At 61.5% G+C, this 17,675-nt stretch overlaps 4 protein-coding genes across 7 annotated transcripts in view; 2 read left to right on the top strand and 2 right to left on the bottom strand.

The window, feature by feature from the left end:
- The first annotated feature begins 445 nt into the window (after window positions 1-445).
- Window positions 446-6,459, top strand: PCBP4 (poly(rC) binding protein 4). Its single transcript, XM_050313146.1, has 13 exons — window positions 446-492; window positions 1,963-2,078; window positions 2,405-2,428; window positions 2,506-2,538; window positions 2,795-2,911; window positions 2,997-3,125; window positions 3,378-3,506; window positions 3,758-3,832; window positions 3,988-4,032; window positions 4,213-4,288; window positions 4,687-4,739; window positions 5,176-5,345; window positions 5,659-6,459. The coding sequence occupies exons 2-13, from the start codon at window positions 1,983-1,985 to the stop codon at window positions 5,972-5,974; spliced, it is 1,263 nt and encodes a 420-aa protein (XP_050169103.1). The 5' UTR covers window positions 446-492; window positions 1,963-1,982; the 3' UTR covers window positions 5,975-6,459.
- Window positions 6,460-6,592: 133 nt separating this feature from the next.
- Window positions 6,593-9,695, bottom strand: LOC126638882 (probable G-protein coupled receptor). Its single transcript, XM_050313147.1, has 2 exons — window positions 9,521-9,695; window positions 6,593-9,182 (listed from the first exon to the last, which is right to left on the bottom strand). The coding sequence occupies exon 2, from the start codon at window positions 9,070-9,072 to the stop codon at window positions 7,831-7,833; it is 1,242 nt and encodes a 413-aa protein (XP_050169104.1). The 5' UTR covers window positions 9,073-9,182; window positions 9,521-9,695; the 3' UTR covers window positions 6,593-7,830.
- Window positions 9,696-10,355: 660 nt separating this feature from the next.
- PARP3 (poly(ADP-ribose) polymerase family member 3) lies at window positions 10,356-14,932 on the bottom strand. Of its 3 annotated transcripts, XM_050312848.1 has the most exons (11): window positions 14,819-14,932; window positions 13,973-14,207; window positions 13,644-13,769; window positions 13,036-13,227; window positions 12,568-12,703; window positions 12,120-12,346; window positions 11,807-11,962; window positions 11,578-11,655; window positions 11,159-11,336; window positions 10,799-10,945; window positions 10,356-10,686 (listed from the first exon to the last, which is right to left on the bottom strand). In XM_050312848.1, exons 2-11 carry the CDS (start codon window positions 14,153-14,155, stop codon window positions 10,517-10,519), a joined length of 1,593 nt encoding a protein of 530 aa, XP_050168805.1. In that variant the 5' UTR covers window positions 14,156-14,207; window positions 14,819-14,932; the 3' UTR covers window positions 10,356-10,516. The 3 variants fall into 3 exon arrangements, with proteins under 3 accessions (XP_050168805.1, XP_050168806.1, XP_050168807.1); XM_050312849.1 differs by lacking the exon at window positions 14,819-14,932 and having other exon boundaries at window positions 12,568-12,767; window positions 13,973-14,120; XM_050312850.1 differs by lacking the exon at window positions 14,819-14,932 and having other exon boundaries at window positions 12,568-12,767; window positions 13,644-13,800; window positions 13,973-14,043.
- Window positions 14,933-16,060: 1,128 nt separating this feature from the next.
- The window catches only part of RBM5 (RNA binding motif protein 5), a 15,182-nt gene continuing 13,567 nt past the window's right edge, over window positions 16,061-17,675 (top strand). Inside the window, exons 1-3 of one of the 2 annotated variants that reach the window (XM_050312792.1) lie at window positions 16,061-16,200; window positions 16,351-16,795; window positions 16,977-17,132. In XM_050312792.1, the coding sequence (XP_050168749.1) occupies window positions 16,184-16,200; window positions 16,351-16,795; window positions 16,977-17,132 (618 nt within the window). In that variant the 5' untranslated portion in view covers window positions 16,061-16,183. The remainder of the gene's footprint in view (window positions 16,201-16,350; window positions 16,796-16,976; window positions 17,133-17,675) is intronic. The other variant, XM_050312793.1, reaches the window with a different exon arrangement.

Raw genomic sequence — 17,675 nt, 5'->3', positions numbered from 1 at the left:
GCCTCCTGTCCCACAGCCCTCCAGGCGCTCCCTCCCAGCAGCAGCCCGGGGTGCCAATGGGCCCTGGGGTGCCAGCTGCCCCATCCCTGCCCGCTCCGGTGTCCTTGAGCCCTTGAGCCCTGCCAGCTGATCAGCTTCCAGGAAAAAAACCACGCAATTACAAAGAGGGGTGATGTGTGAGCCAACGCGGGGGGGACCGGGTGGGGGGGGTGCCAGGAATGTCCCCAGCGGTGGCAGATGGCCTTACCCAGGGTGCATTGTTCCTTTTAGTGTCTCTTATCCGCTGTAATAGGATCCCGGAGGGAGGGATGTGGGAGAGGGGAAGAGCGAGGGGGGCCCCGGCGTGGACCGGGGTGGGGGCCGGGGCTGCCAGCCTGGCCCTGGCCTGTCAAGCGGCTCATTGTTCCTGCCCCGGGTGTCACTGGGCGCCGCCGGGGACAATGTGGCACTGAGCGGGGCGGCCGGCGGCGGAGGGACGAGGCGCACGGAAAGGTACCCGCCAGGCCCCGCTCCCGCGGGGACCGGGGGGCTTGGGGCGGCCGGGAGGGAGAGCGGAGAGAGCGACCCCCTGGGACGGGGTGGGGGCTTCCTCCTGTCCCCCGACACCTCCCTTTGCCACCCAGAGGTGCCCCGAAGGACGGGCGGTGCCCAGCTTCGTGGCTGCCCCAATGCCAGCCGTGGCAGGTGTCCTGTGCCCATCACCGGGGCCTTTGGCGTCCCTGCCAGCCTTGCTCACCTGGAGGAGAGCACCCCCTGCCCGCAGACCCCCCGACATAGCCTGTGGCAGTGGGGGGACACTCCGTGGCCCTGCTGCCTCCCCCGTGTCCCACTGCCAGCCTCGTCATTCTCTGCCCCGCGAGGTCTTTTGTCCCAGCTGGTCCACGCTGCCGTTCATCCCCGGGAGGACGGGGGACCCTGGCGAGCTGCTTGTCCCTGCCGGCACCGCACACAGCTCCGGATGCTGCGGGCAGGGAGTTACAGAAGGGCACATCCCACCCCCTCCACCCTGCTTCAGGCTCCCTCCATCAGGAAGGGGAATATTTCCCTTCCTCAGTCTTTTCCCCGTTTCTTCAGCCCGCAGGAACAGGCGGGTGAAGACAGGGCGTTAAACCACCCCGGGGGTGTGAGCCATAGCACTTAAGGGGAGCACAGGGGATCAACCTGCCCCGTCCCCGCCCCCCATTACCCTGATGCAGGAGATGTGCCATAGCGGTGACGAGTTCTGCCAGCACCTAAAATAGCTGACCCACCCCCCCCCGCCATGCCCGAAGACACGGCCCCAGCCCCAACACGGGTGCTTTGTTTCAAAGCCGCTTGGCATCGTCCGGCTTGCCGGGAGCCAGCGGTGCCGCAACCGCCCACCCGGCCCTGGACACACGGCGATTGTCCTCCTCCCAGGGGCCCTGCCCGCCCCCGGCCCCCAGGAACAGGGTCTGGGAGGGCCCTGGGGTGCTCTGGGGGAAAACAGGGTGCAGCAACATCGGGCATCATGCCATGGTTCATATCTGACTGGCAATCTCCATCAAGGAGCTTTGCCTCGGTTTCCCCTGGGACTTTGCGCATGGGCAGGAGGAAGGGAGGAGGAGGAAGAGGGGAGCTCCCACAGCCTGCAAGACCACCCAGGCCACCTCTGCTTCTCTCAACCCGGCAAACTGAACTCATCCCACAGCCAAGTTTCCCACATCCTTCGCCTTCCCCACATCCTGGCCATGTGCAGGACAGGCTGAAGACAGCTCTAGCAGGCACATGACAGCGGGTCCCTTTTGGGGAGTGCCAGGCAGGAGTGCAGGGTGCCTGTGGGGTACCACAGGGCCATGCAAAGCTTCCCTGCCAGAGGAGGTCACAACATTGCCCCTACCTCACTTTCCCTATTTCCCAGCCATAGGATTTTCAAGCTGCAGGTTTGGGAGCAGGGCGCTAGTTGGTGCCTGCGCCCTTTCTGAAGGCTGCCGTGTCCCATAGGCTCAGCTCGCCCTCCCGCCATGGCATCCCCGGACGGAGTCAGCGGCGTGGGCGGCAGCCCCGAGGAGACAGAGCTCAGCATCACCCTGACCCTCCGCATGCTCATGCACGGCAAGGTAATGGCAGGGGGCTCAGTGCTTCCGGGGGTCAGCAATGCCTGGGCTGAGGGGCCATGCTGGAGTTCCAGCTCCTTGCCGTGCCCTGTTTTCCTCCCCTGCTCCCAATCCTTCCTGGGAACAGCATTCCTAGAAGGATTTCTTTGCCCATCCTAAGCCAAGGAGGGGTTCCCATGCCCCAGTGTCACCAGTTAAGCCACTCACTGTCCCAGTGGCCCCAGGGCAGGGCCTGCCTGTTGCAGGTGTGCCAAGCTATGGGCAAAGGAGGGATGTGGCAAGCAGGGAGCTGCCTGCTGATGGGGCCACTCTTGTCTCTGGCTTTGCAGGAGATCGGCAGCATCATTGGCAAGGTAAGATTTGGGGTCCAGGGCACCGCCAGCCCCGGGCTCCCCTGGACCTGACACCCACCCTGTTCCTCTCCCTGCAGAAAGGAGAGACTGTTAAGAGGATACGAGAGCAGGTAAGGGCATGCTGGGGGACTGCCATGTCCTGATGCCTGTGTTGTCTGTGCTGGTGGCTCCCATGTGCCTGGGCCCCAAAACCCAAGGGGATCCAGGGGAAAAACAGTGGTACTCCAGGGAAGGCTGCCTGGGGCAGGTGGGAGGGGGAAAGCTCAGATCTGAAAGCATCAATCTTGCCCAATAAGCCTATCCCTGGGAGAAGTCATGGAGCACAGGGTCTGTGACATCCCTAACGGGGTGTGACACTGTCCCCAGAGCAGTGCACGCATCACCATCTCAGAGGGGTCCTGCCCCGAGCGCATCACCACTATCACCGGCTCCACTGACGCTGTCTTCCGAGCTGTCTCCATGATCGCCTTCAAGCTGGAGGAGGTAGGCAGCCCTCCCACACCCTGCTGGGTGCCCCCACACCTGTGGGATCCTGGGGGTCTGATGCTGAATCCCCCTTCCCTCACAGGACCTGGGAGTAGGGAGCGATGGGATGGCAGCAGGCAGAGCACCAGTGACCCTGCGCCTCGTCATCCCAGCCAGCCAGTGCGGCTCCCTCATCGGCAAGGCAGGATCTAAGATCCGGGAGATCCGGGAGGTGAGGCTGAGGATGCTCTGGATGCAGGATCCCTTTATCCCCCAGGAAGCACAGAGCCCTCAGCGTAGGAGCTGCCACAGTCCCAGCAGGGGCTGTGGGAAATGATGCAGGTGATGCAGGAACAGAGAGCATCACCCTGCCGGTCCTGCAATGGTCCCTGGGAGCTCAGGAGGGGAACAGGGGAGATGTGAGGTGCTGAGCCCTCACTGGGAGTGGCTGAGGGACACCAGCATGTCCCTTTGCTTCCCCCAGAGCACGGGGGCACAGGTGCAGGTGGCCGGCGACCTGCTGCCCAACTCCACGGAACGGGCCGTCACTGTCTCGGGGGTGCCGGACACCATCATCCAGTGTGTGAGGCAGATCTGCGCCGTCATCCTGGAGGTACCCCCAAGTCCCATGCCCAGCCCAGGGGCATGTGCTACCCATCTCCCCCTCCCCAAGGCTTCCTGTGCCCACCTGGACCCAAACACCATGGCTCCCCTGTGTAGAAGCCCATAGGAGCACCCTGCCTTCATGGTGCTGAGGGCTGTGCCCAGCTTGCTGGAGGCATGAGTGGGCAGAGGGTCCATGGGGCTCTAGGGGGCATTCAGCCTCATCTCTCATCCCCTCCACCTCCTTCCTTCTGTCTCCAGTCACCTCCGAAGGGGGCCACCATACCCTACCACCCTGGCCTCTCCCTGGGCACCATCCTGCTCTCTGCCAACCAGGTAAGAGGGCACAGCCCCCCCGGGACATGGAGCAGCTTCTGCCAGCAAGAGGCAACTCTGGTGGGCTCATGGTGGCCTCTCTGCCCTGGGGATGGGGGGCTGAGACAGTGGTCCCCACCTGGCTCCTGACAGATACCCCTTTTTTCTCCCCCCAGGGCTTCTCCATGCAGGGCCAGTACAGTGGGGTCTCTCCTGCAGAGGTGAGTCTGTCCCTGTGGCAGCTTCTGTGGGCACTGGGTCCATGCCCACCAGGACAAGTGCTGCTGCGAATTCCTATCCTGGGAGGCACTGGGTGCCAGTGTTCAGCCCCAGCAGGGGCACAGAGACTCTCTGCCATCACCACTAACGCCTCTTTCCTCCTCCTCCCACTGCCCGGGCAGGTGACGAAGCTGCAGCAGCTGTCAGGGCACACACTCCCCTTCGCCCCCCTGGGCCCTACACCTGCCATGATGCCAGGTGAGCTACTACGGGACATCTCCTGTGCCCTCCCCAAGGCTGGGAGTGTGGGGGGCCCCTCCTGACCCACCCAGACACCTGATCCTGATGAGGGGGTCCCCAACCCCTGCACCCTCTCCAGTCCCATCCCCCCTGGCATGGCTATGCGCTCCCCCCAGCACAACCCTTTGTTGATTTCCTGGGGTCCCTGCACCCACCAGTATTCCCCAACCCTGCAATGGGAGAGCACTGGCACCAAATAATGGCTGGGCTTATGTGCTGTCCTCCCTGCCTTTCCCCAGGGATCCTCCAGGTTTGTCCTCAGGGCCACTCGCTGTCCTAGCACAGGTCTGGGAAGGGGGCGTGGAGCTACTGGAGACCCGCCTCCTCATTGCTAACACCCCTGTCTCTCTCTGCAGGCCTGGATGCCAGCTCCCAGAGCAGCTCCCAGGAGTTCCTGGTGCCCAACGACGTATGTACCGGTCTGGGGATGGCAAGAGGGACTGGAACCTGCCCCCACCCATGTGTCCCACCCTGCCAGGCACTTTGCAGGGTCCAGGACCCACTGCCCCGCATGGAAGAGGCTCTACCAGAGCTCAGGAGCAGGAGGGGGGCTGCTGGGGCAGAATAAAAGGGAAACTGAGGCACATGAGGGGGCGAGAGGGCTTGGCCAATGCCAAGGAAGGGCCTTGGCATGTGGCAGCCCAGCAATGCCAGCAAGGGGGCCTTGAGTGAGACCAAAAAAGCAGGGTCTGCCCAAGGAAAGCAGTGCCCTGCCCTCCCACTGCAATCTGCAGTTTCCCCAACCCTCCCAGGTGTAGCAGGTGTCTGGGTGAGTCTCTGGGAGCTCCCTGCTTGGTGTGGCTGCTCCAGCTCCTCACAGCTCACCCTGGTCCCTGCCCCTTCAGCTCATCGGCTGCATCATCGGCCGGCACGGCAGCAAGATCAGCGAGATCAGGCAGATGTCGGGCGCCCACATCAAAATTGGGAACCAGACCGAGGGCTCCAGTGAGCGGCACGTGACCATCACAGGGACCCCCGTCAGCATCGCCCTGGCCCAGTACCTCATCACAGCCTGGTAGGCACCAGCATGGGGGGGAACACATGCTGGATGCATGTGAGGGGTGGCACTTCCCCAGCACCTCAAGACAGCTTTAGGGGGAAACCCCCACCCCAGTGTCCACAGAAAGGATAAGCTGTGTGGTGCTTTGAGGTCCTGGGATGGTCCTTTGAGGACCTGAGACCCTCCAGGTTTGAGTCCCAGTTTTCATCCTGCTCATTGGGATGCCCTAGGTGTGCCATGGAGACCTGTGACAAGGGCTGGGGCGTGTGGGAAACCCGTTGTGTCACCATGGTAGTCACCATCCCATCCTTCTTGCTTGCTTCCCCAGCTTAGAGACGGCTAAATCTACCTCCCAGGTGCCGCCGGGCCCTGGCTCCATGGACCTCGGCATGGGTTTCTCCCAGCCCCTCGCCCCGGGCTCCAGCGCAGCGCTTCCCGCCGTCGCCCCGCCCCCCCCGGCCCTGCTGGGCACCCCCTACGCCATCTCTCTCTCCAACTTCATCGGCCTGAAGCCGGTGTCCTTCCTGGCACTGTCCCCGTCCTCTGTGGCGGGTCCCAATGGTGGCACCGCCACCTACACGACCAAGATCTCAGCGGCCAATGGCACCAAGAAAGCTGACCGGCAGAAGTTCTCGCCCTACTGAGCCCCAGTGGGCCAGGCCAGGGGGTCCAGGGTGCCACTTGGTACCAGAGACATCTCCCTGCCACCCACTCTGGCCCCCAGGCCCTGCCAGGTACCCATGCCCTGGGTGGACCTCCTTGCCCCCCACCCCAGGGAAGGGAAGGGAAGGGTATTCCTGGTGGCAATGCCCACTGGAGGAAGGGGCTGCTTCATTGCCTGCTGCCAGTCCCAGCAGCACTGTGCCCCCTCCCTGATTTTCCTGCACAGAGACAACATGTCCTGGCATTGAGGGGGGCTGTTCCTGCCGGCCTAGGGTCCCTTCTCCCAGTGCCCTGTGCCAGCGTGGGACCCCTGCCTCCTGCTCCTCACCCTGCCTACCCTGCCATACTGCTACTGCCCACACTCTTGTCTGGCACCCAAAAGCCAGGTCCCACTGGATGAGGGACTGCCTGGCCTCTCCAGGAGTCCCTCTTCCCCTGGCTCTGGTGGGAGGCCCTCCCCTGGCCACCCTGGGGCAATCGCCTCCCAGCAACCCCATCCAAGAGCCAGTACCTGCTGGCTTGGAAATGCTGTATATATAAGTCTATATTTTTTCCTCCTTTGTAACTTATCAATGGTTTAATAAAAAGATAAAATTTACAAGAAAATAATAATAATATCCCCCACCCTGGGTGGAGACTTCTCCCCCAGCAGGGGCAGCCCCAGCTCCTAGGGACATGGGGTGCTGGCTGGAAGAGCATCCCTGTGTCTGGGGTGGGGATAGAGCTGGCCTTCAGCCCCATCTCTCTGCAGGTCGTCCTGGAGCCCCCTCCCTGCCATGGGGCAGTTTGAGAGGCCATGGACCAGTTCTCCCTCAGGCCCCCAGTTATTACTGGGGGAAGGACATATCCAGCCCACCATGCCAATCCCATTCCTGGGACCTTTGTGGGTGGGCTGAGGTTGATGTACCCCTGCAGCATCCTCCAAAAGAACTCCTTTTCTGGCACTGAGGACCCCATGGGAGATCCTGCAGAAGCAATGAGACCGAAGTGGAAGCTCCAGATACTCTCTGGCTGCTGCTGCCTGGGAGCACCCCACACAGCCACCCCCCATCACCCTGTGTCACCATGTCCCCCCCAGCATGCCCTTGGCCAGGAGCCCAGTCCAGCTGGCACGTGGCACCACTGGCTGGGCTTCAGCTGGACAGCTGTGTCCATAAACAGCCTGGCACAGACCCTCAGGCAGCCAGCTCTCCCCAGAGGGGCGGCCCCGGGCAGGCAGGGGGGACAGAGAGCACAGCCAGGCATGGCCACAGGCACTGTGTGCTGCCATGCCAGCAGGACAAACAGTGACACGGCCAGAGTCAGCCCCACGGGTGTGTCCCCCCAGTCAGTACCACAGGGAGCAGGAGCTCCTCCACACAGACATTAGTTCTGGGTTTAACAGCCAAGGATGGAGGTCTCCATGTCTGCCATCCAGGCTCAGCGGAGTGCCTGGGGCCCTGCTGTTACTGGTGTTAGTGGTGTTAGCTGGGACATTGCTCCCGAGTAGGGTGCAAGGGACATCTGCCCTCCCTGTTGACCATGAGTGGTTCCAGCAGGGTGATAGAGATGAAGGTGCCCCCTTGCCCCTGCTCAGGAGCCCCTTGGCATCCCATGTCCTGAGGAGAGCCCACCCATGCAACTGGGCTGTGCTGGTAGAGCCAGCCTGCAAAAGAGACCTGGGGCTTCACCAGATCTGCTGCCTCCCCCAGCAGAGAAACCATCTTCCACCATGAGCTCAGAGAGAGGCACAACCCAAACAAGGACTCCTCCAAATCCAAGAGGCTGGGTCCAAGCAAGTCTGGGGGGTCCCTGGTAGGTTTCCTGCCCAGCATGGTGGGACAGAGCCTCCTGCTTCTCAGCTTCTCTGTTCAGGAACTTGACCTGGGATGGGGAAGCCTGTTGTGGTCTGGTCCAGCCTGTTCCGGGGGCTGGGGCTGGGGCTGATGCAGCTGGTGTGGGTCTCCAGTGTGCAAGTTGCTCTCTGGAGGAACTGCAAGAAGTTTTCCTGGACAGAAGCCTCTGAGATGGAAAGACAGAGCTCCTGACCCAGCGGCCGGTTAAGACAGCTGCGCCGGAGCCGGGCCAGCTCCTCACGGATCTGGCGGTTCAGCAGCCCGTAGAAGAAGGGATTGATGGCAAAGGAGGAGTAGGCAATCCAGGTGACCACCATCTCCCCGTGCCCATCACCCAGAGTGCCAACAGTGACAGAGGAGTGCAAGTGGAAAGCAAAGAAGGGCAGCCAACAGCACAAGAACTGTCCCACAATGAGGACCAAGGTGAGGATGGCCTTGTTGCTTCCCAAAAGGCGATCTGGGATCAGCTTGGGCAGTGGCAGGATCCTGGCAATGATGAGGGTCACTTGGCTGGCGATGGAGTCACATCGGTGTCTGGGTGCAATGGCCTGTGCTGGCACTGGCATCGGCGCCTGCTGCAGGGACGCAGTCCGGGCCACACGGTAGACACTGCTGTAGACAGCAAGGATGATGATGGTGGGCAGAAAAAAGCAGGTGATGCTGAAGAGTATCACAAAAACCTTCTTGTGTGCCCCAGGGCTCCAGTAGACTGTGCAGCGGCTGGCACTGGTGGCCCCGTTGCCTTGAGGCCACGCCACCAGTGCCAAGATAGTGATGAGAGCAGACTTGACCCAGATGAAGATCACTCCAGCCACCGCCAACCTGATGGTCATCTTGACCTCATACCTCAGGGGATGGACGATGTAGTAGTACCGCTCCACGCTGATGATGGCAATGGTGAGAATGGAGGCACTAATGAAACAGATATTCAGGAATATCAAGGCCTTGCACTCAGCAATGCTGTAGATCACCCTGTTGAAGCAGGAGGAGCTGGAGATGATGCCCAGGGGCATGAGGAAAATGGCAGAGAGAAGATCGACCACACAGAGGTGGCAGACGAAGATGAACTTCCTGAAAAGGGGGGTTTTGAGAATGACGACCAACACTACGCTGTTTGCCACCAGGGCAGTGAGGGTGAGCAGGATCATGCAGAAGAGGCCCACCACCTCCTGGGTAATGGAGTACTCAGGGACGGAGAGCAGCTCTAGGCTGTCCGTGGTGTTTGGCCCTGTTCGACTCGCCATCCCCCTCAAGGGCTAAGCCAGCAGCTCCAGTGCCTGGGCAGCAAAGATTCTTCTCCTGCATCCCATAGAGGGAAACCCCACCAGAACCATGGCCTCTATCTTCTCTGTGCCTGTTGGAGATGGGAGTGGGGTGTGAAGGAGGAAAAAACAAAATGAACAAGAGCCACGGAGAAACAAAGACAACCAGCACACCTTAGAGGTACTGGAGGGAGGAAAGGTAGCCAGTGAGATCACAGCACCCTGCCTGTCCCAAAGCTGGCACCCAGCCTATCCCCAGCCTGGATAGAGACAGCACTGCTGGGACCTGCAGGCACCCATAGCAGGCTTATACCCTGTCCCCCTGCCCCAACAGCACCACCATGTCCCCAGGAGGGACAGCACAACCTGCCTGCCCCAACCCTCTTGCTCCAGCCACAGGGGACACCGGGGTGGGTGGGATTCAGCGCACCTTTGCTCCTGGGGAGGTGGGTGATGCTCCTCTCCTTGCCAGGGTCCCTCTTGCCGGTGTCGCTCCCGCAGCAGAACAGGGGCTGTGGGCCCTGTGTGAGGCCACGCTCCCCCTTCCCCGCTCCCGTCACCCGCTCGTCATCCTGTTTGCCTGCAGCCCGCCAGCTGCGGATGGCACCAGCTGTCACTCCCGGCGCTGCCTGCACTGCCTGCACTCGTGGCTGTCCCACGGGGACAGCTGCTGGGTCCTAGCAGCCAGCAGGGGCTCGGGAAGGGGGGACCGGGGTCCCCAAGACCTGCCCCCCCCCCCTAGAATGGCCACCCGCTGCACCAAGCCTGGTCCTTCCACAAGAACAGCTCAGCCCCCAGGTCACCAGGGCTTGAGGGTCAGAGCTACAGGCAGGTCTGCAGCAACTCCTTTCCACTGGCACAGGGATGCTCATGGGGCACTGGGTTAACAGAGCTGGGAGTTGCCCTTCTCTGGCACATGTGAGCATGGAAAGGGGCTTGGCATGGCTGCCAGGCTGGGGCAGGGCAGCAGGCATGGCACTAAGAACAGCACTAGACTGAGGGCAGGCACTCACCTTCATGCCTAGGCAGGGCAGCAGATCTTCCTCATCCTCTGTAGCTCTGATGCCACGGTGAAGGGCATGAGCCGTGTGCCTTGCTAAAGTGACAAGGGCAGCTGGCTCTCAAAGCCACCAGATTTTATCTCTGAAGGCTGTAGCCCCTCCAGAGTCATCCACTGCCAACCCTTCAGGCACCCTACCCTGCCCTTCCCTACACCACATGCACCTTGCCGAGGGCAGGAAAGCGCGAGCACCCTTCAGTACAAGGCACGATGCTTTTATTCAGTCAAAGCAAGCTCTGTCCCCACACCAGCCTGTCTCTTGCCAAGCCCCAGGTGGGGTGGCCAGAGATGCCAGATTACTGTCCTCTGGGCTGGTGGGCATCAGCAGCTGGTGCTGGGCCAGGGCCACAAGGTTCCTGGGCACACTCAGAAGCGAAGCTGGACAAGGTAGCGGATCCGGCACTGGCTTTCCTGGTAGATGAGGTACTCGCTCTGGCTGAAGGAGGAGTCCTTGTAGGCAGGCATAGGGATGGGCTTGCCCTGGCACACCAGTACCTTCTTGCCATCCAGCAGCACCTCTTCATCCTGTGCAGGGTCTGGGCCAGAAGTCACCCCCACCAAGTCAAGCCTGAGACCTTGCCTCTCTCCCCCTTGTCCTGTGCCCACTCCCACCCCACAAACCCCACACCTCTCCTGCCCCAGGCTCACCTGGCTCTGTCTGGCCACAGGCCAGGACACTGTCATAGCCAGCAGGTGGCTGGTACAGCGAGGGGTCATCGCTGGTGATGCGGTAGGGCTTGCCCAGGGCCACCTCCGCCAGGAACATGATGCCAACATTCTTGGATGTGCGGCCCACTGACATGGGAGAAAGGGATGGAGATGATAGCACCATCCCTGGTGTTCCCATCTCATTGTGCCTGGGCCATGCTGGGACGCAGGGACCACTTGCCATTCAGGGAAGGGGCTTGGCATGCCCACAGCTGCCTGGCAGGGGTCATGCAAAGGCAGCCTGGCTCACACAGATCCTGCGGGCATCCCAAGAAGCCTTGCTTGTCCCAGGACCCTCACCGTAGCCGGCTGATTTGCTGTTCTCAGAGGCAAAGTAGATGCCCTTGCCCACACGCCCTCCTGAGTGTGGCATGATGCGCAGCCCGCTCTTCAGGATGGCCGCGACCACCGCCACGTTGGTGCCGTGCCAAAGCAAGCGCCGGTGCTCCAGGAGGTCGTGGGCTTTGAAGCGCTCATCCTGGAGAGATGCACAGCTAAGGGCTGTCCACAGAGGGAGACGTGGATGCCCACGCATGGAGGGCTGCCACCCACTCCCCCAGCCCAACCCCAGTGCCCAGCTGGAGGGCCAGGGGAGCAGGAACTGTTTGCCCCTGGCCAGCTGGACTGAAGCCCCCGCTGGGTGAAGAAGCCCTAACACAATTCTGGGGTGCAACCAGGGCTTCCACACTGCAAGATGGGGCAAGTCATCTCCACCTCACCTCACCATCTCGGGCCACCTGCCAGATGTTGAGGATGTGGAGGTTGTGCCCAGTCTGTGTCACGTAGTTTTGGATCAGCTGCCAGAGAGGGAGGCAGGAAAGCAATGTCACCCCAGGCAGCCATCCCAGCAGTGCCCATGGTGCCCCTGGGACAGTGGGGACCTTTTGGGGTGCCCATAGGCCTGGTACAGTTGCTCCCCATTATGAGACACTCTGGTACAAGGAGCACCTGATATTCCCGGGAGGCTGAGTCCAGCAGGGAGAGCTGGCAGCAGAGCAGGGCATAATCCTGATCCAGCGGATGGGGGACTTCTTTCTCCTTCTCCTCCTCCTCCTTCACTTTCTGTGCCTGCAGGCTCTGTGCCACCTCAATGTCGGCCAGCACCTGGCAGGGACAGACCGGAGACATCCTCACCACCAGTGCCGGGCACCGTGCCAGGGGGACCAGGGCAAGCCCAGCCTTCTGCCAGCAGCTCCCTGCCCCACAGGCAGGAGCCCTCCTCCAGGAGGGATGCCACCCACCACGTGCCCTGGCATCTTACCAACAGCATGTCCTTCTTGGCACGCAGCAGGTCAGGGGAGTTGATGGGGGGTGGCCGTGCCCGCCCAAAGTTGTGGGGGACGATGGTGTAGAAGCGGGAGGAGAGCTCCTCCAGGCGAGAGGCCTGGGGGGGCTGCTCCTGCAGTGCTGCCTCCAGCTCCTCCAGTGCCTCAAAGCCCCTCGCGATCTGCTGCTTGCTCAGCTTCCCCAGAGGCATCTTCTTCACATCTGGAGGGTGTTGGGGAGGGCACAGGTGGGGAACCCATCCACCCTACTTGCCTCACAAGAACCTCCAGCGTCACCACGGGCACATGCAGGCACTTAGCACAGGGTATCCACAGTCCCACCAGGTGCCAGGATCCATCAGCACCTCTGCCCCATTCACCCCTCCACCTGAACCCCCCAGCTGAAGCCCCCAGACCCACCACATGCCATGCATCACCTCCTACCGATATTCATGGTCTGCATGGCATCCCGGAACATGTCACTGCTGAAGATGAGAGACACCAGCTCCTGTGTGTCCTTGTCCAAGGTGCAGGGCAGCACCCGCTGCTTGCAGACCTTGCCCCCATCCACGCCATCCACCTGCAGATCCCCAGCATCACCTGTGAGCCTGCAAGAGGCTGAGGAAGCACGGCACTCGGGCTGCCTGGTGGGGAGAGCCCAGCAGCAAAGGGCAGGTGCTGCCTCCATTTTCCATGACTGATTCCACCCAGAAGTCCAGGATTTTCATTCAACCCATTAGCCCCAAATCTCTGCCTTCAGGATGTTTCAGCACACACCCAGTCCCTCCTCAGAACCCACCACATCTTAGTGACCCTCTTGGATGTCCTGTAGGGCAGCTGTACTGTTGTCCAGTAGCCCAAGAGTGAGGACTACCCGACTGTGGTGACACCCCAGATGCCTGCTGTACTCACCTTGAGAGCAACCTCCACCTCCTGCCCAGCCCCTGGCTGCACTTCAATGAGTGTGTACTTCCCTGGCTGGGCAACGAAGTTTTCCTTTGACGCCCAGCTGTTCTTGGTCTTCTCCCGAAACTTCTTCTCAAAGTCCTTCTTGGCAGCCTCCAAGGAGGCGCAGGGCATGAGTTTGGACTGGCCCACCTCCCCCTGACAGTGGATAGCAGTGGTTAGGACTCTCTCCTACATCCCTGCCCCACCAGCCCCATGCTGGAGGGAGCAGGCAGGGTTCAGGGGGGATTGCAGTGGCAGGGCTGTGGGGCAGCGAGTAGGAACATGCTGAGCCACCAGTATGGGAATAGACCTCAGGACTCCTTGTTGCAACGTCACATTCACATTCACTGCAGTGACAAGTGCCATGTGTCCCAGCCAGGCTGGCCATGTTTTGTGGGGCAAAGTCCTTGAAGCCCCCAAGCAAAGGGCTATAACAGGACACTTTGTTGCTTGCTTTGGGACCAGGAAAAAGGGATGGGGACCACCAGGTTCATCCTCAACCTTTGGGGGTCTGAAGGCAGGGAGGGGACAGCTAGGAGGTGAGTAGGTGGGCAGTGCCAGGGTGGACTCACCACACGACCCCAGCGGCTCCAGACACTGTAGGCACCATCGTGCTCAAGGAGCTGGATGATGTAGAACTTGTTGTTGTTGGCACTGATGTTAGTCTGGTTCAGGGTGCAATCGTAGTCCTCGTAGACCTACAGCGAATGGCATGGCCTGGGCTGGCACCTGGGCAGCATTTGGGGATGGGGAGGGTGCAGAGATGTTCCAGCAGGGACACAGGAGGGTGTACATGGAAAATTGGGGCTGCCTATGTGTCAGTGGGTGGCTGCCCTGGAGTTCCTCCTCCTGCCAGCGTCCCCCATCCCAGCCCCTCTGGGTACCTCAGCCCCACTCTCACCTGGGCACCTGGTGCTGTGCTCAGGGGGCACAGCCCATCGATGGTGGCAGGGGGCTTCTCCTTGGGGGCAGTTTTGAGGGCTGCCAAGGTGGAGCTCCAAGTGTCATCCCCCTCTTCCCCTTTCGCTTTCTTTTCCCTGCCGTCTGGCTGTGTCGAGGAGGAGGCGGGGCGCTTGGAAGCCATGAGCGAGCCTCCCCGTGGGGGCAGCTCAGCCTTAATCCTCCAGCAAAGTCCTCTGGGGAGAGGCAGAGCAGGACAGGAGATTTGCCAAGCCCTTCCAGGAAAGTCCATCTCTCCCTCCTCCTCCAGCCCAGAGCCAGGTTGGAGGAGGGCATGGGACCTCTGCCCACAAAATGTCTCGGCCTTATCCCTGTGTTCAGAGTGGGGGACAGAGCCTCTCAGCACCTTTCAGACCCCAAGGGACCCCAAAGTGAAAACAGCCCAGTGACACAGAGGTGAGGGAGATCGCAGGGAGGGCATAGCTGCTGGCTCAGCAAACTCGTGTCAGAAGAGCTGGAAGAGGATGAGGGTCTGCTGGAGAGGTGGGGGGAGCCAGCAAAGACCTGCTGGCCCCAACCTCCCCTTGCCAGGGACCCCCAATCCACAGGAGTGTGTCACCACAGCTCCCTCAGCTCTGTGCCCCCAGGGCCATGCAGGAGAGGAAAGCACGCAATGCCAACCCCCCCAGACATGCCTTCCAGTCCCTCCCAAGCCCAGTGAACAGCTTTGATTTGGGCACGGGGTTCTCAGGCAGCCCCTGCCTCCTTTACCCCCTTGGTCCCAGCCAAGCAGGTAGTGGTGAGGGCAGCAAAGGGGGCAGAGGAGCTGGGAGCAGCTGTGTCCTACCTGCTCCTGCTGCCCGGGGTTGCCTGCCAAGGAGCCTCTGACAGCCTTCAGGCTGGTCAGGCAGCCTGCCTGGAGGAAAAACTTTTCCCCTAGGCAGCAGGCAGGGATGACAGTGGAAACAGCTGTCACGCCCCCGGGTAGCGCATGCACCCTGTGGGAGGCCTGCCTGCTGCCTGAACTGCCTGCACTGCTGCCTGCACTGCCTGCCTGCTGCCTGCACTACCTGCACTGCTGCCTGCTCTGCTCGCACTGCCTGCATTGCCAAGCAGTCCCTGGATGAGGGGTGACCCTGACAGTGGCTGTTCTTCCATCCAGCCACCCCCCCTCACCATGCTCTGAGACAAAGAAAACAGTCTTGAAAGAGTTAATGACGCTGGCGTCATTTTGTGTGTTAAATATCTTTTATTGGGTCCCCACCAAACAGGCAGTGCTGAGGAAAACCTCAAGCGGGGAGGAAAACCTGGCCGTGCCCCGGGAGCTGCATGGGGGTGGTTCTGGGCAATGGCTGCCTCCTCCTGCCCGCAGCCCTGCCCTGAGGGGTGTGAGTGCAGGCAGGGGGGCTGTGCGGGCAGCGGGGACCGCTGTCACGGGCAGGAGGCAGAGCTGACCCTCGTGCTGGCAACACAGAGAGGACAACCTTGCTGGGGTCAAAGCCTCACTGGCTTTGTATCTCTTGGACTTGGCCACATCAGCCCAAGAGGTGCAGGCTGGGCACAGCCTCGTGTGTTCCCCTGCGTGGTTTAGCTTCATGGTGCCCCTTCAAAGGGCTGCAGCCCCTGGCAGCTTATTAATTTTTGGTAGGCTAGAGGAGTTGGGTTTGTTCTCTCTGGAGAAGAGCAGGCTCCACGGAGACCTTAGAGCCCCTTCCAGTGCCTAAAGGGGCTTTCAGGAGACCTGGAGAGGGATTTGGACAGGGGTGTGGAGTGACAGGACAAGGGGTAACAGCTTTAAACTGACAGAAGGCGGGGCTAGATTGGACATAAGGAAGAAATGTTTCTGATGAGTGTGGTAAGGCACTGGCACAGGTTTCCCAGAGCAGCTGCGATCCCTGTCAGTGTCCAGGGCCGCGCTGGATAGAGTCCTGAGCATCCCGGTCCCATGCGTGGGGGCCGGTCCGGGGGGCCCTTTAATGGCGCCTGCGCCCCTGGAACTACATTTCCCGGCGTGCCCGCCGGCGCGCCCGCCCGCTGCGCATGCGCCCGCCTGGAAGCTTCCAGTCGTGGCGCGCGGTGGCCGCTGGGTAGAAGACGGGCGGTCCCCTGGGCGCCATTTTGTGGCGAGGCAGCGAGAGGCGCTGTGCGGGTGCGCTCGGCGTGAGGTGCCGGACAGTGCTGCGCGGGCTGCCTGCGGATCCTGGGCGGCGGCATGGGCTCGGACAAGCGGTGAGCGGCGGCGGGAGGGCGAGGGGGAGACGGGAGGGGGACGGGCAGGCAGGCGAGCAAGCAAGCAAGCAAGCAAGCAAGTAAGCAATTAGTGGTGGGGGTCGCGGCGGGCGCTTCACGCTCTGAGCTCGGCCCGCTGTTCTGCCGCAGGGTGAGCAGAACGGAGCGGAGCGGCCGCTACGGCTCCATCGTGGAGAGGGAGGACCGCGACGAGCGGGAGTCCCGCAGCCGGCGCAGGGATGACTACAAGAGGTCCAGCGAGGAGCGCCGCGGTGACCGCTACGATGACTATCGCGACTACGACAGCCGGGACTACGACAGCCGAGACTATGATAGCCGCGATAGCCGAGACTGCCGCGACTACGACAGCCGGGACTACGACAGCCGAGATAGCCGGGTCTGCCGGGACTACGACAGTCGCGACAGCCGCGATTGCCGCGACTACGATAGCCGCGATTGCCGCGACTACGACAGCCGGGACAGCCGAGACTACGATTGCCGGGACTACGACAGCCGGGACTGCCGAGACTACGACAGTCGCGATAGCCGAGACTATGATAGAGACTACGACAGCCGCGATTACGATAGCCCCGAGGTGAGCGGTGCCGGGGAAGCCGGGAGCGGGGCCGGCCCGGCGGCGTGTGCGGGGCTGGGGGGACCGGGTGGTGGGGACCAGCCCCGGGCCGGGGCTCGGTGTCCGTGTGTGTCGCGGGCCGGTGGCGCTGCGGGACGCGCTGCGGCAGCCGCGGGGGCTAATCCTGGGCGCTGGCTTCCAGAGGGAGCGGGAGCGCAGGAACAGCGACAAGTCAGAGGACGGATACCATTCCGATGGCGACTACGGAGAGCACGACTACAGGAACGATATTAACGATGAGAAAGAAAGCAAGACCATCATGTTGCGTGGGCTCCCCATCACGGTTACCGAGAACGACGTGAGTAGCCGGGCAGGGCTGTGCGGGAGCGGCGGCCGCTGCCATTTTGTTGAGCGCTGCATCATGGTGGCCCCTCTCCAGCGCTGTCGCGCTGCCATTTTGAGTCCTGAAAGCATTTAAACTGTCGCTGTTGGACTGACAGAGGTCAGTTCAATGTTAACCAGGTTCTTTCAGACGAAACAATCCGCGAATAGTCGTTTTTTTCACGCATGTTTGGATGCTTTCCCTTAGAGTGGATTTTAAGCTACCTGCTCTTTGCTGCTTTTCTTTATTGGAGGGAAGAGGCAGGTTTTTGCTTCTTCCCACTGCAGCGAGAGGGGAGGGGGACAGAGACACATGGATGGCCCTTCCTTCAGTTTTTCTGGTCTTTATTGAGGTCAGAAGTTGTGCCTAGTGGGGTCACACACAGACACCGAGCTTCTCAGCCAAGCACAGCCCGCACAAAGCTGCTTTGTGCAGGCACAGCTGTGGGAGTCATAAAATGGCTGCTGCCGAGCTGACAGAGCAAGTATATGTGAGCTTGGTACTTGCTTATCTAATTCC

This window comes from Myiozetetes cayanensis, unplaced genomic scaffold, assembly GCF_022539395.1.
Source record: "Myiozetetes cayanensis isolate MyiCay16 unplaced genomic scaffold, myiCay2020 scf18, whole genome shotgun sequence".
NCBI lineage: Eukaryota > Metazoa > Chordata > Aves > Passeriformes > Tyrannidae > Myiozetetes > Myiozetetes cayanensis.
Note: the sequence above shows the minus strand (reverse complement) of the source record. Positions and strands in the feature narration are given on the sequence as shown.